General features: G+C 33.6%; 1 protein-coding gene across 2 annotated transcripts; it reads right to left on the reverse strand.

The window, feature by feature from the left end:
• Positions 1–18,007: 18,007 nt before the first annotated feature.
• LOC123905781 (ABC transporter C family member 10-like) lies at positions 18,008–24,157 on the reverse strand. 2 transcript variants are annotated; one of them, XM_045955509.1, is made up of 13 exons: positions 23,854–24,117; positions 23,567–23,745; positions 21,999–23,476; positions 21,489–21,809; positions 21,316–21,402; positions 20,561–21,145; positions 20,314–20,478; positions 19,785–20,079; positions 19,431–19,645; positions 19,023–19,328; positions 18,888–18,951; positions 18,562–18,801; positions 18,008–18,279 (listed from the first exon to the last, which is right to left on the reverse strand). In XM_045955509.1, exons 2-13 carry the CDS (start codon positions 23,721–23,723, stop codon positions 18,167–18,169), a joined length of 4,026 nt encoding a protein of 1,341 aa, XP_045811465.1. In that variant the 5' UTR covers positions 23,724–23,745; positions 23,854–24,117; the 3' UTR covers positions 18,008–18,166. The 2 variants fall into 2 exon arrangements, with proteins under 2 accessions (XP_045811465.1, XP_045811464.1); XM_045955508.1 differs by having other exon boundaries at positions 21,999–23,745; positions 23,854–24,157.
• Between the last annotated feature and the right edge of the window lie 1,644 nt (positions 24,158–25,801).

Here is a 25,801-nt window from a genome sequence, read left to right on the forward strand (position 1 = left end):
CGCACAATTAGGAAACGCGGGGGACCAAAACTGCAATTTAGCCAAAGAATTTTGATAGTGGACTGGTCATGAATAACATTATAAATAATATGATTTTTTAAAAATTTTCCGTTGAATTGAAATTTTATATCATATAGATCAACCATGAAAAAATTTAGAAAAATTGAAAATCATTTGATATGTTATTGAGACACATCAAGATTAACGGTTTATTAAATACCGTAAATCTTGATGGGTCTCAATAACCTATCAAATGATTTTCAATTTTTATAAATTTTTTTATGAATGATTTATATGATATAAACTTTCAATCTAACGATAAATTTTGTAAAATTCGTATTTTGTAGATCACTTGTCCACGATGGACCACTTGCGAAGGTGGTCCAGTGGTCCACCGTACCATTATTTTCATACGCAGGAGTATGAAATTCAAACTCTGACTCTAACCACCTGCTTAAGAGGTCCAAAACTCTTATCATTTGAATTAGTTCATTGTTGGTAGAAGAAAAAGTTTTTTTTCTTCTTTCTATAAAGTAGACAATTTTTAACTTTTTTTTTTATATACACGAAATGACAAAATCATTTAAAACTCGCGCACACACAAATTGGAGTGACTAAGGTTCGAACTCCAGTCGTGGCGTCCGACACTATCAATTTCGATATTTCTGAGCTAGAATTTGTAGACACATAAGACAATTTTTATTTTTATTTTTTTGGTACAAGACACATAAGACAATTTTTATTATTGAATAGAAGGATTTTTATTTCTTAGTAAAATGGTCCCTTAAAGACATTTTTTGTTTCACATTGGTCCCTTAAAGAAAAAAATGTCTGAATAAGTCCATCGTTTAAATATTATTTTGGTTTTTAAAAACCGAAATTTTGAGACATTTTTTATTTCATATTGGTTTCTTTAAAGTAAATTTGGAAACTGAATGCTCCTGAAAAAAAAATTAAATTCTTGATTTGGTGTGTTTGTCATCATGCAATCCCTATCCTCTCTATGCTTCATCATCGTAATCTTTCTCCTTCTAACATCTTCACTAGATGCTCTTTCAAGTGAGTGTTGTGAATTCTTAATAAAATCAGGCCAATAATAAAATCAGAGCAATAGAACGACAATCAATAAAAAGTAGAATAAATAATAATAATAATAATAATAATAATAATAATAATAATAACACGATAAAGAATATAAGGGAGAAGAAAGAACAGGATAATTTGTTTACTCAGTTCGGCCAAAACAACCTACTCTGAGGAGAGAGCAGCCCCTCCGTTCCACTATATCAAGAGTAACTTTACAAAAAAGTTCCCAACTGGGTTACAAGAATTAATCCTAATTCTACCCAAAACAACCTCTTCCCGTGGCCGAGAGACTCAATTTGATTAGTGTTTTCCAAGGTGTAATCAATCTCCTTTGCCCAACCCTAGAGTTATACCAAGACCTCTTGTTTCTCTCCAAAACCTTAGTCTTGTGTCGGCAACAAAACCTAATTGATTCCCTACATCTCTAATCTCTTGAGTTGCTCTCTTATTTTTCTATGAATAAAACACTTTCCATTTATAGAAAAATATATGCCAAAATCCTAGAAACAAATTTGTTTTAAAATAAAACAAATCAACGTCAGAGTGTCCTCCAAGAAAATATATTTTCACAAAAAATCTGTAAAACTGCATCACGCGTCTGCGCCTCGTGACCCGACTTCTGAAGACCTTTAATAGAGAAAAATATTGTGAATTTTGAAAGAACTAATTGTCAACCTCTTTCCGATATGAATCTACCTGATTTAGAGGGGATGAATTTGAAGTAGTATTTCAATTTCAATTCAAAGATGAAAAATACTATGGCCATAGATTTCAATAAATATGAGAAACCTCGAACTGCGTAGAGGAGTAAACCTAATAGTTATGTCATTGTTTGAATTTGTAAATAATGAATGGAATGGAACACACTGAAATACATTTTATTCCTTACCATCCAATCTTTCAATTTTCCTTTCCACCCAATTTGGGAAGTATCTAATGGAATGAAGTTTTATAATTAAAATTTTACCTTAATATCCCTATTTATTTTATCATTACAGCTACCTCTTCCTTCCAAATACAGTTTCTTGTGCTCATTGTTCATTGCTTGTTGCTTCCTCATCGTCAATAAATTTTCTTTCATTTTCCTGATTGCCAGCATGAGTCTTGCTATGGCATCTGCTACAGCATGAGTCTTGCTATCGTCAATAAATTTTGACATCTTAATTAGTTTTGTTTTGTGAAACTTTTGCTTGTACTTATGTTTATATACGTATATTCTTCAATTTAATTTTTGCAATGTATACTAACAATTTATATCACATTTTAGTTTTTTTTTTTTAAAAAAAAAAAAACAATTGAGCTATAACAAACTGAGAGGTTGGCCTATATATACTTGTTTTTTAATTGAGTTTTGAATTAACACAGTTTGGTAAAAAATTGGTTGCCATGATAAATTAAATTAAGATGCTTTGTATATATAATAATAGTTTTATTGAGGATAAAATTGAATAAAAATACTATAACTTGTTCCGTTCCATCCGTTTCTAAACAATGTGATATAGGAGAATTTCTTTAGTATTTTAATATTTTAGTTAGATTTAGTAATATTATATTTAAGGTAGATTTCTTATTTTTATATTTCACCTATATTAGTTATTTTTATATTTTAGGTAGATTTGTTATTTTTATTTAGGTAGATTTGTTATTTTCTTTTACAATCTTTTAGGAGATTTGTTATTTTTATTTTTCAGTACTATTTAAGCTAAACTATTGTAGCCTTGAAGACAACCTTTTAATTCAATAAGAATTATTGAGACTCCTTATCAAGATGAGAACTAGGGGTTGAGTTCTTTTGAGGTAGAGGAGACTGATGTAGGAGGATTTCTTTAGTATTTTATTATTTTATTTTTTTAGCTAGATTTAGTTTTATTATATTTAAGGTAGATTTCTTATTTTTATATTTCACCTAGATTAGTTATTTTTATATTTTAGGTAGATTTGTTATTTTTATTTAAGTAGATTAGTTATTTTCTTTTACAATCTTTTAGCAGATTTGTTATTTTTATTTTTCACTATCATTTAAGCTAAATTATTGTAGCCTTGAAGGCAACCTTTTGATTCAATAAGAATTATTGAGAATCCTTATCAAGATGAGAACTCAGGGTTGAGTTCTTTTGAGATAGAGGAGACTGATGTTGGAAGATTTTTTTAGTATTTTATTATTTTAGCTAGATTTAGTTTTATTATATTTAAGGTAGATTTCTTATTTTTATATTTCATCTAGATTAGTTATTTTTATATTTTAGGTAGATTTGTTATTTATATTTAGCTAGGTTTGTTATTTTCTTTCACAATCTTTTAGGAGATTTGTTATTTTTATTTTTCACCACTATTTAAGCTAAACTATTGTAGCCTTGAAGACAACCTTTTGATTCAATAATAATTATAGATAATTTCTCTCAAGTTTGGTGGATTCTAAATTACTCTTTCTGGTGGATTCCGAAAATCTGGTGGATTCCATAGCCTTATCTGACAGGTTTGTCGCTTGCAAATGCAAACTCGTGCTCCATAATAGGATTAGCGCTTGCTATTCCTTCACGCTTCCGTACTAAAACGTGAAAACGTGAAGGAATAGCAAGCGTTAATCCTATTATGAAACATAGGTTTGCAAGCGACAAACCTGTCAGATAAGGCTCTGGAATCCACCAGATTTTCGGAATCCACCAGAAAGAGTAATTTGGAATCCACCAAACTTGAGATAAATTCTCTGTAATTCTTATTGAATCAAAAGGTTGCTTTCAAGGCTACAATAGTTTAGCTTAAATAATAGTGAAAAATAAAAATAACAAATCTCCTAAAAGATTGTAAAAGAAAATAACAAATTTTGCTAAATAAAAATAACAAATCTACCTAAAATATAAAAATAACTAATCTAGGTGAAATATAAAAATAAGAAATCTAGCTTAAATATAATAAAACTAAATCTAGCTAAAATAATGAAATACTAAAGAAATCCTCCTAATCACAATGGAATGGATCACATTATTCCGTCATTATAAAATACCCAAACAATGAAATGAGATTTATATTTTATTCCGCTCCATTCCACTTCACTCCATTATGTTCCATTCAATTTCGCTCCATTATCTTCTATTAATCCAAACATAGCCCAAAAGTATAATTGACAAATTATAACTTTAAACTATTAAAACTACAACTAATTAGCTAGGAACTGATTAAGGTGTTAATTAATTAAAGTTACACTAACTATTGTATAAAAAAAAGAAGCGACACTAACTATCACTTTTTAATATTGTTGCGGAGGTTTGAACTATGTATATCAAGGTTTGAATTATTCTTTTTTTGTCAAGTAATTTAGTGGCTAGAAAATCCATCTTAAAAGTAAATAACTGAGCTAAACTCACGGAGATATCTTGTCACTATTCTTATAAATATAAATCTATATACTTGACGTAAAAAAAACTATATTTATTAAATATCCTAAAATAAAAGCTTTAAAAATTTATGTTCATGAATGAGTTACCCATTTCCAATATTTATTTAATTTTCTTATATTTTATTTTTCTCTCATTTTTAAAGTAGTATTATAAACAAAATTCTTTTTTTGGTACATGTATTATAAACAAAATTCTATATTTACTATATTCTAAATATAAAAGCATTATAAAATCGATATTTATGAATGAATTACCAACTCTAGCATTAATTTGGTTATTTCTATATTTTATTTTCTCCTTCCATCTACAAAAATTTCCATTTATTGCCACCTAAAAGAAAAACAACTTTTCACTTTTTTTCAACAACTTAGAAAATGAGACCCTTCAAAATTATCATTTTTTAAATTTAGATCACATATATTCAAATTAATTTGTCAAATCAGTCCCTCTTTCCACTTTCACATGCAAGAGGGAGAACGAAATTTATAAGCACTTATGAATCTATCCTCATTTTAAGTGTTTATGCATGTCATTGTTTTCAATCTAATCTAAAAAATTCATTATAAAACCAAAGTCATACTCATCATTTCATTATGCCACAAAATAACTCCTCTCTATATTTACTTTTTTGTTTTGTTACTTGTTTGTTTTTGTTTCTTTCTCTCCTTTTTCTTGATCGTCTCAGTTTTCTTGATTATGTTGATCATCTTGATGAGAATCAATCAAAATATGTTCTTCAACACGTTCATATTAATCTCCTTAGGGTCATTTGTTTTCATGAACAAAATGTTCCCCACGAAGAGTGCTTGTTCAAAGATTGGTGTTATTGTGTTATTGTGTTATTGTGAACCTTCTCTTGTTAGAGATATCAACGTGAGAATTAATAATGAGCAACCCAATCAACAAGAGAAGGTTCAAGGGAACACCAATCATGGAACAAACACTCTATAGATGGGGGAATATTCTATTCATGAAGTCGAGGCAAATGACACTAATGAGTAATGATAAATGGTAAAAAAACACGATAAGGAGAATGCGTGTGTTGAAGACCATATTTCCATTGCTTCTCATCAGGATGACCAGGATAATCAGGAAAATCGAGACGATCATTGGAAGATCCTTTTACACCTTTACTTGTCAAAGAAGACAAGAAAGAAGCAAATAAGATTGGCAAGAAGCGATGGGAACTATAACATCTGTTTCAAGGGTCCTCCACCTCCATATTCTCTCAATGAATCTTCTTTAATGGAATATAAGAGGAATTGAGCATCTTGAGAAAATATTTAATTAAACTTATTAGAACTATTTACTTCTTTTATTATTAATTTATTTATTTTATTTTATTTTTTGTATTTTTAGGACTTATTGGTTGGAAGTTGGAATATGAAGAAATGAATGCATATGCATATTATGATGTCTTATTGAGGAAAGCTTGATTTATGGAGAAATACTTGTATGCTCACGTGACTATATGTCATTTTTGTCTTGTTAATGACATTTTTACTAAATTAACCTTATTAAATATTGATACGGTACAAATTTGGCAATGTTGTTGTTATTTTCTTTTCACACACATGTATTTATTATTAAAAATAAAAAGTGTTGACACGTTAGCCAATCTTGGATGTTCTTTGGATTAGAGCTGTCAAAACGGGCGGCCCGGCTTCGTCGGGCCGGGCTAAAAAGCCCGGATAAAAAACGGGCTATCAAAATTAGTGCCCGAGCCCGGCCCGGTACGGGTAGTCGGGCTTTCGGGCGGCCCGGTTTATCTTTTTTTTTTTTTTTTTTTTTTACTTTTAGTGCTCAAACTCAACTATATAAATAGCATTAATAATTCTCGCGCGTCCTATTTTTTATTCATCCGCTATAAATATTATATAATTCGCGCGTGCCGTATTTTTACTCATCCCCTATCTACGAGTTTCTCGTGCGCCCTATTTTTACTCATCCACTACCTACGAGTTTCTCGCGCCCTATTTTTACGCATCCGCTACTTACGAGTTTCTCGCGCGTCATATTTTTACTCATCCGCTACCTAGGACTTTCTCGCGCGCCCTATTTTTACTCATCCGCTACTACGAGTTTCTCGCGCGCCCTATTTTTATTCATCCACTATGTACGAGTTTCTCGCGCGCCCTATTTTTAATCATCCACTACCTACGAGTTTCTCGCGCCCTATTTTTACACATCCGCTACATACGAGTTTCTCGCGCGCCCTATTTTTACTCATCCGCTACTATGAGTTTCTCGCGCGCCCTATTTTTATTCATCCACTATGTACGAGTTTCTCGCGCGCCCTATTTTTACTCATCCACTACCTACGAGTTTCTCGCGCCCTATTTTTACGCATCCGCTACTTACGAGTTTCTCGCGCGTCATATTTTTACTCATCCGCTACCTACGACTTTCTCGCGCGCCCTATTTTTACCCATCCGCTACGTACGAGTTTCTTGCGCGCCCTATTTTTATTCATCCCCTACGTACGAGTTTCTCGCGCGTCCTATTTTTACTCATCCGCTACCTACGAGTTTCTTGGGTGCCCTATTTTTACTCCTGCTACTTAAGTAGTGGACGGTATTTTATAATTTATATTACAAACTAATTTCAAATCATCCGAAACAAATTATTTATATTTATATTTTATTTTATTTTATTTTTATTTTTATTTTTAATTTTTTCGGGCTTGCGGGCCGCCCGCGGCCCATTCGGGCTAGCCCATATTTTAATCGGGCTTTGTCGGGCCGGGCTAAAAAGCCCGGAAATAATTCGGGCTAGGATTTTCAAGGCCCGAGCCCGGGAAAAAATCGGGCTTGGCGGGCCGGCCCATTCGGGCTAGCCCATTTTGACAGCTCTACTTTGGATGATGATATTGTGTATTATGAGTCTTGTCTAACTCATATTAACTATTTGTTAACAACTGAAGTTATATGATTTTTGATTCCTCGATTGGTCCCCATGTAGTTCTCTCTTCTTGGGCGTTTAGCCATCTCTATGTAAAAAAAGAAGTTATGACCAAGACAAGTTTCTTTAATATTATAGTTTTTTTTTCGTCTACATTTATATTTTGAATTTAATTTATATGCATCGTCAGTGTAAAATTATTTTACACATGCATCCAATAATATACCGACACATCATGCATGGTATTTAAAAACACGTGATGTGTCACATTCATTAAATGATGTGGCAACGCACTATCATTTTCGTCTACATTTATATTTTGTTGTCATTGGACGTATGTACCTACATTAGATGCATTGTTGAAAATTTAAATTTTCTTGAAAGGATTTGGTTTGCCTACGGAGGATCTTCAAGTGCCAATCCTTTTCATTTTTTATCCTCTCCATTTTTACCATTACTAATATTTTAGGAATATAAATACAACAATGTGATATTTGATGGCTCCGAATTATATTTGACGGATCCTTTCCTGTTTTCATTGTTAGCAGGTTTGGTTAGAAAAGTTTGAATAGAAAACAGGAGTTGAGATATACCAGCGACCATTGTCCACTCCTTGGTCCAAGACAACTTTTTTGCTTTATTTATTTTTTTAACATTGGAAAAGACAAGAGAGATTAATCATATGATTTTTTTCGCGGTTTTGAAATCAGTCGCTTAAATCTAAAATTAATTTAGTATAAAACCATTCACTCGTATGTTCTTTTTGACATTTTCCTTACTCTCCTCGAAAACAAAATAGTGACTTCGTTTGCTTCATACTTAATTCTCAAGTCTCAATTTTCCAATTAGAGAGCAAGTGCAAAGGAATGACTAATCATGAGGGACAACTTAATGTTGTAAGTCATTCCAAACTATTTACGTAATCTATATATTTTATTATATTTTCTTAAATCACATGAGTTTGTATGTATCATGTATGCATTTAATTTTTTTTTTACCTCAGACCGTTTATTTTCTTCATTTTAATTAAATGTTGCGCAACATATTCCTATTGAAGAGGAGGGTGTTTCTAGGAAGTTTTATCACAGATTTGTAGATTGCTTCAGACCCGATAAATTGAGCGTTGAGATTCGTTTGGATATGCTTACGATCATGACTGCATGGATGTTTGTGTGTGCAGCCATGGTATTTCAAGAGACTGATGCCAAATCAATCTCGTGGGGAAAAGCGATTATATATAATCCTCACACATGCATATTCATGGCTCGTATCTTTTACATGTTCATTTGTTGGATGCATGATTGTATTAATCCAACATGATGTGAATTTCATAGTTTTCATGCTCGCGCCTTTGTTTTTTGTTGGGGTATTTTTTTCCGGCTTAATTCAATGGTTTATTAGAGCAACGGAAAATAATGTTCATGGAATAATGAGTGGTGTTGTACTTTTTCTAATATGAAGCTTTATTTTCACTCTTGTCATCGATTTTAATGCCTACATGTTTCAAAAGTTGATATCTTCAAGAGACTTAAAGATATATGGACTGATTTAAGGGTCCATTAGCAAGATAAGCCACCACAATGACTTAAGAAATGTACGGGTTCTAAATTTATATATTAATTAGTGTATAAAAATTTCATATCTTTTATATTATAAGCTTGTATACACAAGCAAACTCTAAACCCTAATTTGCTTTTCCCGTTTTCCCTCCATTTTATCTTGCAATTTTTATTAAAAAATAATACAATTTTGTCTCGACTAAGATTCGAACCCGCAACATTTCATTGCAAGACAATATTTTCAACCATTATGGCAAGTATATATATTGTAATTAAAATTATGTGCAATAATTGATAAACATCATCAATTTTAAAAGTATATCATATCAAAATTATTTTTTTTTGAAGGATATCATATCAAAATTATTGTTGACTATATTATTCATCACAAAATATTTTCAGCGAAATTCCACTTATATTATAAGCTTGTATACACAAGCAAACCCTAAACTTAATTTGTTTTTCCTCCACTTTTATCTTGCAATTTTTATTAAAAACTAATACAATTAAGACAATATTTTCAACCATTATGGCAAGTATACCAAATGTGATTAAAATTATGTGCAATAATTAATAAGCAGCATCAATTTTCATAGGAAAAATTTCATACAACAATTAAACACCATCAAATTACATTGCACAGTTTAAACAATTAAAAATCGATAATTAGAAATCTAGCAAATGATCAAATCATACATTTTCTTAGTGTTTTATTTTTTGAAAAAATTTACATTTTTTTTATCCTAATTCAATATTTTTTACTAATTAACTAACCATGTTAACCATTTTCTTAGTGTTTCTTTTTACAGAAAGGAAAAAATCATTGGACTTAAAAGTTACTTTTTTTTAACTAAACATGCTAAGAAAAATATTTCTTTTTATGTCTTTCTGAACTTAAAAGTTTGTTCATGTTGAGGAGTATGGTTGATCGTATTACTGCAAATATATATATATATATATATATATATATATATATATATATATATATATATATATCAAGGTGATATTTATGCAAATAGTAGTTGACTTCAGGTATATATCAACGTGACTATATTATTAATTACAAAAAAAATCACTGATTCACATTTGTTTCTTTTGCTAACAATGTATCTTAACCTTTCCGGATCAAAGAAGGTTGTTTTCTGAATGTGTTTTGGGTGTTGGCGATGGAAAAATTGAAGATGACAACAACGATCATTTAGAACTTGGCATTTCATCAGATTTTTTGATTCCAAATTCAGGTGATCCTTTTGCTTCTATCGTTGAAAGCACATATCCCCAACTTTTACAAAACATGAACGATATAACGTGTTTCCAAAATAGAGCTATATTAGCTCCTAAAAATTCAATAGTCGACACAATAAATGATTTCTACGTCGAGACTCCGAAATCACGAGTTGATACTTAAAGTTGGAGTTCCTGTTATGCTATTAAGGAATTTGAATCAAATATTAGGATTATGCAACGGAACAAGACTTCTTATTACAAGATTGGGAAAACGTGCTCTTGAAGGAAAAATTATTTCAGAAAGTAATATTGGTGATCAGGTTTTCATACCTAGATTTTTTCCTGACACCATCTGACGTAAGAATTCCTTTTAAATTTCAACGGAGACAATTTCCTTTAATGATTTCTTTTGCGATTACTATTAATAAGAGCCAGGGACAATCTTTAAAGCATGTAAGGATATATCTTCTGTCGCCAGTGTTTTCACATGGTCAGTTGTATGTTGCGATTTCAAGAGTTACTTCTAGAGAAGAATTAAAAATATTGATCATCGACGATGACGCGAAGATACGACTAAGACTTCGAATGTGGTCTATAAGGAAGTCTTCTATAATATACCTTCCTTTGTATGAATATTTACCCAAAATTATTGTTGAACTATCGTTTAATGTTACTCAAAAAATTTCATATACCTTATATTATTGCAATTATCATATCTAATTTATAATTACATACCTTACAGTTAATTAGACCCGTGCACCGCAGGGGTCGATGTTCTAGTATGTAAGAAAATAATTATTTAGAAATGAAATATATGATTGAAATTTCTATTTTTTTTTCTTTTTCTTTTTCTAGTTTCAATCATATACTTCATTTCTTAATAATTATTTTCTAACGTATATGAACTTTTTGTACACCGATATATAAATTTGAAACTCCTGCATTTCTTAAGAGATTGTGGTGCTCATCTTGCTAACGGCCCCTTAAATCAGTCCACATGTCTTTAAGTCTTTTGAAGATCTTAAATGTTCGACACATGTAGACCTTAAAACCAATCACAAGAGTAAAAGTAAAACTTTCAATTAAAAAAATCACAATATCATTCACTCAATGAACCCTATATGTTGTTGCTCTATTAAACTATCCAGTTTATAGCCGAACAAAAATATGGCAACAAACAAAAAAAAAACACCACAAGAATGAAACCTATGAAATTGACATCCCATTGGATTATGACAGTCATGCATCCAATAAACGAACATATAAAGGTTATGAGCAATAAATATGCATTTATGAGGATTATTATACCATAGCGACACACGCAAACATCCATGGAGTCATGATCGTAATGAGTCTTGATGTTCAATTTATTGGAGCCGAAGCAATCTACAAATTTGTGAAATAACTTCCTAGAAACAGTACCCTCCTCTTCAATATAGGAAGATGCCGCCCCACATGAGAAATGAAGAAAAAAAAACGATATGAATTAAAACAAAACTTGAATGCATGCATGATATATACAAGTTCATGTGGTTAAGAACATAATTAAATATATAAATTAAGTTGATAGTTTAGAATGACTTATAACATTAAGTTGCATATCATGATTAGCCATTCCTTGTACTTGCACTCTAATTGGAAAACTGAGACTTGAGAATAAGTATCAAGCAAACGAATTCACTCTGTATTTTGGATGAGATTAGAGATAGTGTCAAAATGAACCTATACTAAATTAATTTTCGAGTCATACGGCTGATTAATTTCAAAATCATTAAAAAATCATATGAGTAATTCTCAAATCAAATATACTCAATGGCTGAAGATCGAGTTGAGATTCTTTTCATTTGTTCTTTCCATTTTTTCTTTTCATTACTATAATTTTAAAGAGTTTTCAAATACACACACGTACACTAAGCAAAAAAGAAATATAGAAATGACAGGCGTTGATGCCAACAATGTGCCATTGATTTCCAGAGTCATATAACAATTTGAAATGATATTGTACTATCCGCCACCATGATGAGCCAACAAGAAAAACTAAACCAAGATGAAATTTCGGTAGGGTAACAGGACCAAATGTCATTTTAGTCTGGCTTTGACACAAATGAACTTGTTTTCATGTATTTTTTTTTTTAACTATCTAAAATGATATATATATATATATATATTACTACTGATGATTAGGTTACTACTGATGGGATTTATGTAGGTTTTTAATACTTGACTACTGATGGGATTTAAAAAAGAGATTAATTTCTATACACTGACAGTGTAAAACATTTTTACACTTACACATGCTTCCAATGAAATCACATTATAGGGTCACTTTATTGGTTTGTTCCTAAGATATAGGCTCAAATGTCTACATGTCATGATTTGATAGAATAGATGTGAAAAATAATTTTACACCGTCGTTTTTATGAATTAAATCCTTTAAAAAAGAGATTAATTGCTATACATTGACAGTCTAAAACGTTTTTACGCATGCATCCAATGAGGGCATATCTGATAATGACTGGAGCACTGCTTCTTGCAACTCCTTGTTGGAAGGAAGCTTTAATAGGTGGAGAAAGTGTTTAAGTATTTGAGAGAGGATATGAAACTTGTTGGAAGGGAATGCTACTTATATTATTGAGTGTTTGTAATTTTTGGCTAGGTTTACAAATGACTACCTCTCCCCTATTTATAGTCTTCAAGGGAGAGTTCTACATACTCCTAGAGACTCTTCTACATACTTCTAAGAGAGAGTTCTACATAATTCTATGAGAGAGTTCTACACACTTCTCTCTACTACTACATATTACTTCTACTAGTTATTTCTACATATCTCTAGAACATTCTTTAGACTTACTACTTATTACTAAGTTTGGGCTTAAAATTCCTAAGGCCCAAAATTAACAAACCCAAAATCAATTTACATATTCAACACCCCCCCTTAAACTTGATTTTGCTACTCCAAGTAAATATCTTAACTTGACAAAGTGTTCACGCTTGAGAGGCTTGGTGAAGATATCAGCTACTTGGTCATCTGTCTTCACGTACTCCAACTTCACATCATTGTTAGAGACACACTCTCTAATATAGTGATAGCGTGTATCAATGTGCTTACTTCGATCATGGAAGACTGGGTTCTTTGCCAAAGCTATTGCTGACTTGTTGTCCACGAATATCTTGGTCGGCTCCTTTTGCGGCAGACTTAACTCCTTTAATAGGTTTCTCAACCAGATTGCATGACAAACACATGAAGTGGCCGCCACGTATTCCGCCTCACATGTGGAAAGAGTGACAATCGGTTGTTTCTTTGACATCCATGTGAAAGCTGTGTTTCCAATGTAGAAAACAAAGCCGCTTGTGCTTTTTCGGTCATCCACGTCTCCTCCCCAGTCACTATAGCTATATCCTACGAGCTTGTAATCATCAGAAACAGAGTAGTACAAGCCTAAGTTTGTTGTACCTTTAATGTAGCGAAGAATCCTCTTTGCTGCCTTCAGATGAGTTGTTGTTGGATGCTCCATGTATCGACTTACAACTCCGACCGCATACAAGATGTCAGGCCTCGTGCATGCTAAATATCGTAAGCTTCCAACCAAGCTCTTAAAGAGTGATGGATCCACTGTTTCACCTTCCTCGTGCTTTGATAGCTTGATTCCACATTCCATTGGCGTGCTAACTGGGTTTGCATCATCCATCTTGAACTTCTTGAGTACCTCCTTAGCGTAACCTTCCTGAGTGATTAGGATTCCATGATCCTCTTGTTTCACTTCAATGCCGAGATAGTAAGACATTAATCCAATATCGGTCATCTCGAACTCCTTTGTCATCTCTTTCTTGAACTCTTCAAACATGGTTGGATTGTTCCCCGTGAAGATCAAGTCATCTACATATAAGCACACAATCAAAATATCTCCGTCTTGCGCTTTGATATAGAGTGCATGCTCATATGGGCATTTGATGAAGTTCTTATCTTGGAAATACTTGTCAATTCGAGCATTCCAAGCTCTTGGGGCTTGTTTCAACCCGTAGAGTGCCTTCTTTAGCTTCAAGACCTTTTCTTCTTCTCCCTTGACTTCGTAGCCTTGTGGTTGCTCAATGTAGACTTCTTCGTCAAGGACCCCATTTAAGAAGGCCGACTTGACATCCATTTGATGTATCTTCCACTTGTTTTGAGCTGCCAATGAAATGATTAGTCTAACAGTTTCTAATCGAGCAACTGGAGCGAATACCTCGTCATAGTCGATGTCGGCTCTTTGACCGTATCCTTTTGCCACCAATCTTGCCTTGTATCTTTCAACTTCTCCTTTGGAGTTTTTCTTTGCTTTATACACCCACTTTACACCTATCGCCTTGTGCCCTTTTGGAAGTGAGACCAACTCCCATGTTTCATTCTTCTTTATCGCCTTGATCTCTTCGTCCATGGCAGTTCTCCAAGTCTTCTTCTCAAATGCTTCTTGGAAATTCATGGGCTCGCAATCCGCAAATAGACAAAAAAGAGTAAGATTGTCTTGATTTTCGGTTACCTCGTAAATCTCTTGCAAACTTCTAAAGTGAGGAGTCTTTTCACTAGAGCTTTCTCCTTCTTCAGAACTCAGAGTTGGTGAAGCCGGAGGGGTAGCGGGATCTACTCTTGGTTCCTCTGGTTCCACATCATCTTCTTCAAATTGTGGAAAGAAGTTGTAGTCCACATTACTTGTTTTCCAATCCCACTCTCCTTCTTCATCGAAAACGACATTTCGACTAATGATAGTCTTCCTCGTATCAGGATTATAGAGCTTATAGCCTTTGGAGTTGGCGTCGTAACCAATGAAGATGTACTTTTCACTTTTGTCATCTAGTTTGCTTCTTTTCTCGTCCGGTATATGAGCGTGAGCTATGCTTCCAAAGACTCTTAGATGGGAAATTCCAGGCTTTCTTCCACTCCATGCTTCTTGTGGTGTTTTTCCCAACACGCTTCTTGTCGGAGAACGGTTTGATAGATAAACAGCGCACGCAACAGCTTCTGCCCACAGTTCCTTTGGTAGTCTCTTGCTTTTTAGCATGCTCCTCGCCATCTCAAGGATTGTCCTGTTCTTTCTCTCTGCCACTCCATTTTGTTGAGGGGATCTTGGTACCGTCAGTTGTCGTCGAATGCCATTGTCTTCACAATACTTAAGGAATTCGTTTGAAGTGAACTCTCCTCCTCGGTCGGATCTTATGGCTTTAATCACGAGGCCACTTTCCTTCTCAACCAGGGCTTTAAACTTTTTGAAGTTTTCAAACACTTCTGATTTCTCCTTCAAAAAGTATACCCATGTTTTTCTTGAAAAATCGTCAATAAAGAGAAGGAAGTAGTTACTCTTACCGAGTGATCTTGGCTTGATCGGACCGCACACATCTGTATGTATGAGCTCCAACGGCTTTTGCGCTCTTGAGCTTGACTCCTTAGGGAAGCTCATTTTGAACTGCTTTCCAAGTAAACATCCTTCACATACTTGATTGGGGTGGTTGATGTAAGGCAATCCTCTGACCATTTCCTTCTTAGAGAGCAACTCTAATCCTCCAAAATTAAGATGCCCAAAGCGAAGATGCCAAAGCCATGACTTTTCTTTGTAGCACATTTTGAGACATTGCGCAACATCATTTTGTATGTTGAGCACGAACATTCTATTTCTCGACATTGGCACCTTAGCAATGAACTTGTTTGAATGATCTCTTATAGAAAGATTATTATTCTTCAATTGAATGTCATAACCTTTCTCTAAGAGTTGTCCTAGACTCAAGATGTTGCTCTTCATGTTTGGCACATAGTAAACATTGGAAATAAATTGATGATCCCCATTTTTCAAACGGATGAGAACGTTTCCTTTACCTTTCACTGCCACTTTTGATTCATCTCCGAAAGCCACGTTCCCGTTCACTGATTCGTCTAACTCTACGAACATGCTTCTTCGCCCACACATATGGTTGCTTGCACCGCTATCAAGGTACCATTGATTATCTCCACCTCTTTCATTATCTTTGTGTGCCAACAATAATGTTCCATCTTCTTGGTTTATTTCTTCAACATAGTTGGCCTTCTCTTCAACTCTATGATTGCTAGGAGCTCTACATTCGAAAGCATAATGCCCAAACTTCTCACAATTATAGCATTTAACCCGTGACTTATCGTACCTTGGTTTTGGAGATCCTCTCCCACGACCTCTTGATGAGATTTCTCCTCTTTGGTTGTTGTCATCATTAGGCCTCCAACCTCGTCCGCCTCCATATCCACGACCACGTCCACGTTCTCGAGCGCCACCTCGTCTTTGGTTGCTCCGACCATGTTCTTCTCTAGGTGAATCGAGTCGTGTCTTGAGTACTTGCTCCTCGATATCTTCCTTCTTCTTCTTCTTCTTTTCCTCATAAGCTTGCAACGACCCAAGAAGTTGCTCCATTGTCATGTCCTCTAAATCTTTTGTCTCTTCGATGACGGTGACAATATGCTCAAACTTTGGATCTACCGATCTAAGAACTTTCTCCATGATTCTTACATCATCATACTTCTCTCCGTTTCTTTTTAGATTATTAGTAACCGTCAAAACTCTTGAGAAGTAATCAGAGATAAGTTCACCTTCTTTCATATGCAAAGCTTCAAACTCTCCTCTTAGTGTTTGAAGACGTACCTTCTTTACTTGATCGGCTCCCTTGTAAGAAGTTCGAAGTTTCTCCCATGCTTCTTTAGCCGTCGTTGCTCCCGAGACCTTCTCGAACGTGTCTTCATCTAATCCTTGATAGATTAGACAGAGAGCCTTCTTGTCTCTCTTCCTTGAGTCTCTCAAACCATCCTTTTGAGTTTGAGATAAAGTACCTTCATTCTCCGGGATTACAAGGCCTTTCTCGACTATCTCCCACACGTCGTGTGCGCCAAGGAGAGCCACCATTCTCAGACTCCAATTGTCGTAGTTGCTCTTTGTGAGCATCGGGACTTGGAGAGGAACACCACTATTCGCCATCTTTAAGAGGACCTTCAAGCTCTTGATACCACTTTGTTGGAAGGAAGCTTTAATAGGTGGAGAAAGTGTTTAAGTATTTGAGAGAGGATATGAAACTTGTTGGAAGGGAATGCTACTTATATTATTGAGTGTTTGTAATTTTTGGCTAGGTTTACAAATGACTACCTCTCCCCTATTTATAGTCTTCAAGGGAGAGTTCTACATACTCCTAGAGACTCTTCTACATACTTCTAAGAGAGAGTTCTACATAATTCTATGAGAGAGTTCTACACACTTCTCTCTACTACTACATATTACTTCTACTAGTTATTTCTACATATCTCTAGAACATTCTTTAGACTTACTACTTATTACTAAGTTTGGGCTTAAAATTCCTAAGGCCCAAAATTAACAAACCCAAAATCAATTTACATATTCAACACCCCCCCTTAAACTTGATTTTGCTACTCCAAGTAAATATCTTAACTTGACAAAGTGTTCACGCTTGAGAGGCTTGGTGAAGATATCAGCTACTTGGTCATCTGTCTTCACGTACTCCAACTTCACATCATTGTTAGAGACACACTCTCTAATATAGTGATAGCGTGTATCAATGTGCTTACTTCGATCATGGAAGACTGGGTTCTTTGCCAAAGCTATTGCTGACTTGTTGTCCACGAATATCTTGGTCGGCTCCTTTTGCGGCAGACTTAACTCCTTTAATAGGTTTCTCAACCAGATTGCATGACAAACACATGAAGTGGCCGCCACGTATTCCGCCTCACATGTGGAAAGAGTGACAATCGGTTGTTTCTTTGACATCCATGTGAAAGCTGTGTTTCCAATGTAGAAAACAAAGCCGCTTGTGCTTTTTCGGTCATAATCCTTCCCACTGCCTCACCCTCTATTTACCTAATTCTAGAATCTTCCTTCCCACTCAGTCTTTGTCACATGTGCTCTCTTCCCAGTCGAACCAACTCTAGAATGTAGAAACACATTTTGCATCCTGCTCACTTTCTTGATATATTGCTAGTGCTAGAGAAAAAGATCAATGCGATTCTGCAGACTGAAAATGAGACCAGTATTCCTTGACAAGTTTCCTGAACAACGATTCTTCTCTCTTCATCAAGTTCATTGGCTCGTCATACTCCGCCAGTTTTCCTGAAAATACAGTCAGTGGCATCATATCTTCACTTAAATTTATCATATTTCAAGTGTAAAAATCATGTGCCCTACATATTACATGCATGCTATCTGTGTTATACAAGGTCTAAATCTTAAATAAATAACCTAGTTTGGAGCGTGTCAGATAAACTCTATTGTTTGCACTCTTACCTTGTCCGTGTATTAGCAAAGGATTATGTATCATCAACATAAGAAAATGGATATGGATCTATTGATTAGTCGAGGTAGTGAGGGACAGTAAACTAAAACAAAACTTACCATCACTTATAGCAAGAACCATACTGCAATCCATCACAGTTGGTATCCTGTGCGCTACTGTGATCACGGTACAATCTGCAAACTCAGTTCTAATGGTTTTCTGCATAACCAGATCAGTAGAATTATCAATTGATGCAGTTGCTTCGTCTAACACTAATATCCTACTTTTCCTCAAAAGAGCACGCGCCAAACAAAATAACTGTCTTTGTCCCATGCTCCAATTTGACCCATCTTCACAAACTAGTAACAATTTTTCACTAGTCAATACTAACTTCAGAAAAAATGTACTTCCAGCATAGCTAAAACAACGAAACTTGAAAATGTACCTGAGGAGTTTAAACCCTCTTCTTTCCCTTGGACAACTTCTTGCAACTGACACTTCCCAAGAACCTTCATATTAATCAAGAATTAATCCACATTTGCAATGCAAAACAAAGATAAATAAAATGAGCATGATTTACCTCCCATATCTCTTGATCTGTGTGTTGTGATAAAGGGTCCAAATTATATTTTACAGTCCCATTAAAGAGAGTAGGATCCTGAGGTATAATCCCAAAACTTAGCCTCAAATCATGAAGGCCAATAGATGATATATCTAGTCCATCAACTATAATTTTTCCTCCTGCTGGTTCCACAAGACGAAATAAAGCGCTAATTAGAGTCGATTTCCCACTGCCTGTTCTTCCAACAATACCAATCTTGTGCCCTTCTTTAAATGTGCATGTGATCCCATTAAGTACTAGTGGTCCGTCGGGTCTGTATCGAATCTGACATGGTATAAACAAACAAGTAGTGTGGTTCATAAGTTCATTTAAGCTGCGCCTTTCCTGAACATTATGATTCACATTTTTAAACTAAGTACCAATTACCTTCAAGTCATATATTTCTACTTTGCCTGCAACTGGCCAATTCAGAGGAGGGCGATTTCCTTCTACTATTTCTTCGGCCTCACTTTCTATATGCATATATTGATTTAGTCTCTCCACTGATATTACGTGATTTGCAAGAGTGCATTGATTTTTAATTGAATATATTAAGGAATTGTTTAGTGAAAGGCCATAAGATAAAGCCATGGCAATAATTCCTGAAATAAAGGATGTTGAAATTTAGACATTTCATCAAGATAGATGATGTTATAGTTTTAGGATAAAATCAAATAATTTGAGGATAATTACATTGTTCAAACTATGACATTTTAGATAAAATAATGACCAAATTTTCACCTGAGGTGAAAGTTCCAGGGGGGCACATAACTATGCAAAGTGCTGCCGCGGTAAGAACAACTGCACTGATTGTTTCTAACCGTTGGATTAACCACTCATTTGAGGCAAAACTATGGAATAAAGCACTAGCATTAATATCAATTAGATCAAGGTTCTTCTCAAAAGAATGATCTTCCTCATCAAAAGCCCTTATTGTTGCAGCTCCAGCAACAGTTTCATTTACATGATTAGCTAATGAGGACTTTGTTGTGCCATTCATCCTCATTACTTCTTTTGCTGAAGCAAAGTAGTATTTCTGCTTAAAATACACACAAGCAAGAATTATTTAAAATATATAAAAAAATTATTAAAAAGTTACCAAAAAATAGATGAAGAATAGTTAAAAGTTTAAAACATTATGGCATCGTTTGATCCATGTTGCGGATCCTACTTCGTGGGATAAGGCTTGGTTGTTTGTTCAAACTTAAAAAAGAATGACCACTATAATTTCACCATTGCAGTATAATTTAAAGATGAATCTGTTTCTTACCTGCATGCGAATAGCAACATAAATCATTGGTATAGCCACAATTAAGACTTGCCATGTGAAAACTGCTAAAACTGTAAGAGTAGAATACAAATTTATAGTGGCTCCCACTGAATAACTGAGGCTAAAGGGCAAATCAAGATCCATAATGCTCAGATCAGATGAGACCTACACATTGAAATGACAGTTAGAATATTATTTTTTTCTATTGCATTTCATAGGAAGGAAAATAACTGTGTATTATGCTCACCCTACTAAGTACCCTTCCTAATGGTGTAGAGTCATAAAATGACATCGGTGCACGAAAGAGGGAGTTCATCAACTGTGAAAATAAATGTTTTGACGATTGAAGACCCAAAGTAACTACGAGTAGACATCTGCTGAGCAAAAAAACGGTTGATAAACCACCGATAAGGAAATAAACTAAAATCAACTGCAATGTGCTGACAAGGGGATTGTCAACATTAGCAGCCATCCATGAGTTTTGCAGTATCTGACAAACCACAAAAATTAGGTGAGATAGAAAAGCCGTAAAGAATAATATGTAGCCTTTCATCTGATTTAGATATTGTAAGTAAGGCTTCAATCCTGTGTCTCCTTTCTCTCTCTCTTCTTTCTGAATTAATTGATTTCCATATTGTGCTTTATACTTCTTCGACACAGAAGGTTGCATACTCTTTCTGGAAGTTGAATGTCTCTGGGATAAAGTAGCACTTGCAAGTTGTTCAGAACCATTAGTCTCTTTGTGAGCATTGACAAGGTCATTGAATTCTTGGCTCGAGGTCAATAGCTGGTGATATGGACCAACTTGTAGGATTTCCCCATTAGACATCAACTGTAAATAATATAATTGTTCAACCATAGTATTTGTTCTAAATCTGTCACATTAATGAATGTTGCACAAGAGGTAAAATATATCAAATTTTATGGATGTAAATTGTACTTCAAATTATTAAAAAATTATAATTAAGGGTTACATCTAGGCCTTAAGATGATTGAATTTACCAAAATAGAATCAAAGGCTGGGAGGAATTCAACTTGATGAGTCACAAGTATGACTGTTTTCTCTTTGAGTCCTTCCATGATGTATTCCTGCCAAGGTTCAAATTCAAAGCCATCTTTAGTAATAAATGATAGTAGACATGTACAAGTAGTATGTGAAGAGAAGATGTCATTACATTAAACAATTTTTTTGCAGTATGTGCATCAACTGAGCTAAATGGATCATCTAATAGATATATATCAGCATTCTGATAAAGAGCGCGAGCTAGTTGAATTCGCTGTTTTTGACCTCCACTTAAATTAACTCCTCTCTCACCTATTTCAGTGAGGTCACCGTAGGGAAGCAACTCAAGGTCCTTTACCAGTGAAGACTTTTGAAGTGTTTCTTGATATATTTGATCATCCAATTCAGATCCAAACAAAATATTTTCACGTATTGTGCCTGTTTGTATCCATGCTGTTTGTGAAACATATGCAAATTTACCATGAACATCAATCTGTAATTCAAAATATATAATCAGACACTGATTAATTATGTAATATGCAGTCTGAACTATTGAGTTCAGTGAATTCATTTTCAGTCAATATGCAATCTGAACTATTCAGTTCAGTTAATAAATATACGAATACTATCCAAGTTATTGAGTATCACATGATTTAGGAGTGTATTGGGGATAAAAGTTTACCGTTCCATTTGTTTTAGAAACTTCTCCGAGAATTGTTCCTATGAGGGTTGATTTTCCTGAGCCAACTTCTCCACAAATAGCCACCTTTTGCCCATGTCTAACGTCTAAATTTATGTTCCTTAGGGTTGGTTTTTCTGCATTACCTTCCCATGAAAAGTCAGCACATTTTATTGAAATTAAGTCTTTGAGGTTATGATTGAAGCACTTTTTCCTGATATTTTCTCTCTGCAGTTCGGGTGCCTCAAGAAAATTAACAATCCGAGCGAATGCAACTTTTGCCTCAATGATCACCGAAATAACATCTGGAATGCTTGAAATTGGTTCTTGAACGAGGCGCAAAGTTGCCAGAAAGGTGAAAACATTACTTGCATGCAAAGGAACTTTCAGGAAGTAACATGCTAGAAAAGAAGCAGCAGATACCAACAGCGGTGATATCCAAAAGAGAAAGACAATGTACGCCTTTCTTACTTGCACAACAGATAACAATTTGAGTTCCACATTTCGTAAGTTATCTATAACATTTTTAAAATGTGTTTCCCATGCATATAGCTTCAGCACTTTCATATTTACGAGAGCCTCAGAACTAGCCTTTAATCTCTCATCTTGTGCCACCCTAAGATGACTTTTAAACTTGTTCTCTAACTTTGTTAGGGGAACATCGTAAAGTACCGTGATAATTATCACTGTCAATGATGCTAGTGTTGCTAGTCCAATTGTGCGGAAAAGAATTACCAATGTAATACACAATTGGAGGCTTGTTGTCCAAGTCCTATGAAACCAAAATGGAAATTCTCCAATTCTATAAGCATCCACAATCATATAATTCATTATCTCGCCACTAGAGTGAATCAATCTAGCAGAATTTGATAGCCTTAACATTTTTTTATAAATGGCTGCAGTAAGTAGTGATCTAACTTTCATCCCAACAAGTCTACTGCGGAAATACCATTGTCTTTGCGATAGGGATCCTATGATCTTTATAAACAAGAGTGATACGGCCAATACGTAACCTTGATATTTGAAACTTTTTTTACCTTCAGCAACCAATATAAATTCATTCAAAAGTAGAGGAGCACAAGATAGCGTGAGTACCTTGAGCAAAGCAAATAGTCCTGTTATCAAAATCTCTCTCTGATGGCACAAAATTATTGTCCAAAACACCGACGAATGTGATGATGGTTCATTTTGTTTTTGTTTGTTTAACTGTTCCACAAATGATAAATAACAACTTTTTGCTCGGTCAAACTCTCTTAACTTTGGAATATCCTCGTCTAGAAGTGTTTTCTCTTGACCACTTTTCATCAATGGATTCAACCACCAAAACGAAATCTTACTAAAGAATCCAGCCTTGGAAAATGGGGTTACATTGATTATAGGATCAACTTCCTTTAAAGGAGCATATAGGGTTTCATTAATTTCTCTGTCAGCATCTTTACATTTACATGCTTTGTATGTGCATAACAGAAGTAAAGTTGCTCCTGAAAAAGATAGAACATTTAAAACTGCCTCGAATGACAGTTCGCTACTTCCTACTGTAAAAGACATGGATAAAGCACTTAATAATATACCAGAAACTAAGAATATGAGTGCTTTTGTGATTTGTTTTATCTGAAGACTTATAGTTAAACTTACAACCAACCAAGTGAGTCCATGCAACAACCAAGGTTTTCCTCCATTATCAACAAAACCACAGACCCTAGAAATTATGCTCCAAAAATTATCCATCTTTACTGCTTCTGCTTAAACTCTGTAACAAAAAGGGAAACAAAATCATGTATTTTTTATTGAAAACTTCCTCTCATCCATGTTGATAAAACAATGTTCATCACTAATTAGAGTTAACTTCCTCTCATACATGTTGTAACTTAAGCTCTTGTGGAGGTTGTGACTTCCTTTGACCAAAAGGAATATTTTACCAAAATAACTTCATCAAGTGTTGATCTGTTTGCCAATATTATTATAAATACAAAGTGGAAGATATTGATTTAAGAGAGAGGCATATAACACTAATTAGAGGTTACAATTGGAAATCATAGTTTATATTGTGGTCTCCCAAATATGAACCCCAAAAAAGAGGTCCAACCATGAACCCCTCTATTTTACTTGCTATAGCAGGTTGCTCCTTTTAGTGTTGAAAGTGGGGTTCAACTACCAAACATGCTCCAATGAGTGTTTAATTAAGTGTTGAAGATGAGATGGATGTGAGAGTGACCGGTGTCACACGCAGAGAGATTGTAAAGTTGATAAGATCCGGCCACGTGGCTGGCTGCTATTGGCTGGCTGGATTTTTATTCATTTAATACTTTGAACTCAATTATTTCGTTGCAAATTTTTTTTATTTTTTTTTTTTTTACTAAAATTCATGATTTTTTTTGTATATAAATAGAGACTTGGTTCATTTGATTTGGACACAGAAAAAAATTTGATTTTTTCACTATATTAATCTTATTATTATCTATCTATTAGTGTTAATCTTGAAGTATTAGAGCCCGTTTGGTGCACAGGATAAGAGACAGGATAGGATAACTGTATCATATTCTGCCGCAATTCAGTGTTTGGTGATACAGCAGGATATGATAAGTTAATCCTGAAGCTTATCCTATCTTGTCTCTCTAGTTATAATTCTTATCCTGAATTTGAGCTGGGTTACCAGCAGAATAGGATAAGAAGAAAAAAAAATTACTGATTTATTTTATAAAGTATATTTAAAATACATAAAATAAAATTAATAAAATATAAATAATTAAATAATTAATTTTTAAATATATATGTGATTTTCTCACAGGGGTAATTTTGTAATTTATATATTCTAAAAAATCAAAATTTTACTAAAATTACAATATTTTAAAGTAAAATGATTATTAAAAAATTGACAAATAGGGATATTAATTTAAATTTTATAAAAAATTAAATATAATTTTTTTGCAATAATAGTTTTATTATTTACGTATGAGATATATCATATATTTATTTGGCTTATCTAACATGTATATATTATTGAGTTATTTATTTGATCATGATTCATATAAAAAATTAAACTTGATTATTTTCTCATGATTTTTATTTTAAATTATATAAAGTTATTTGATTACATATTTATATTTTTTATTTATAAAATTCAAAGTATTACAAAATAATTTTAAAAAAATAACAATTGTTTTACAAGAGTAATTTTGTCAATTAAATATGTTATATATCTTATCATATTATTATGAGCAAGTATGTATTAAAAACAAAATATAATAGTTATCATGTTTGTTATCCTGTGTGCACCAAACATAGGATATGATAACTGAGTATAACTGTTATCCTGCTGTTATCATATCATATCCTTATCCTGTTTCATATCCTATCCTGTCACTATGCTATCATGCGCACCAAACGGGCCCTTAGTCTTTTTTTGGTGAAATAGATCCCAGTAACCATTTCAACAGCCAAAATTATTCTAATTCTTCTAATTTGTATCGTACTAATTATTACGTTGTTTGTGTGTTGCATTGCATTTTAAATTATTTGTATCGTACTAATTATGTTGCTTGTGTGTTGCATTGCATTTTAAATTATTTGTATCGCACTAATTATGTTACTTGTGTGTTGTATTTTAAATTAAGTTAAGATGATTTGTATCGTATAAATTATTTAAATAAATTTTGATTTTATTACAAAAAACTAAAAAATAAATCGTTAAGTGTTAATTATTTTAATTTAATTTTAATCGATAATTGTAATTTTATGTAATCATAAAAACAAAAATATAAATTTAAATAAGAATATGAAATAAAAAATTGTGGGGTAGAGTGTTG

This window comes from Trifolium pratense, linkage group LG2, assembly GCF_020283565.1.
Source record: "Trifolium pratense cultivar HEN17-A07 linkage group LG2, ARS_RC_1.1, whole genome shotgun sequence".
NCBI classification, from domain to species: Eukaryota; Viridiplantae; Streptophyta; class Magnoliopsida; order Fabales; family Fabaceae; genus Trifolium; species Trifolium pratense.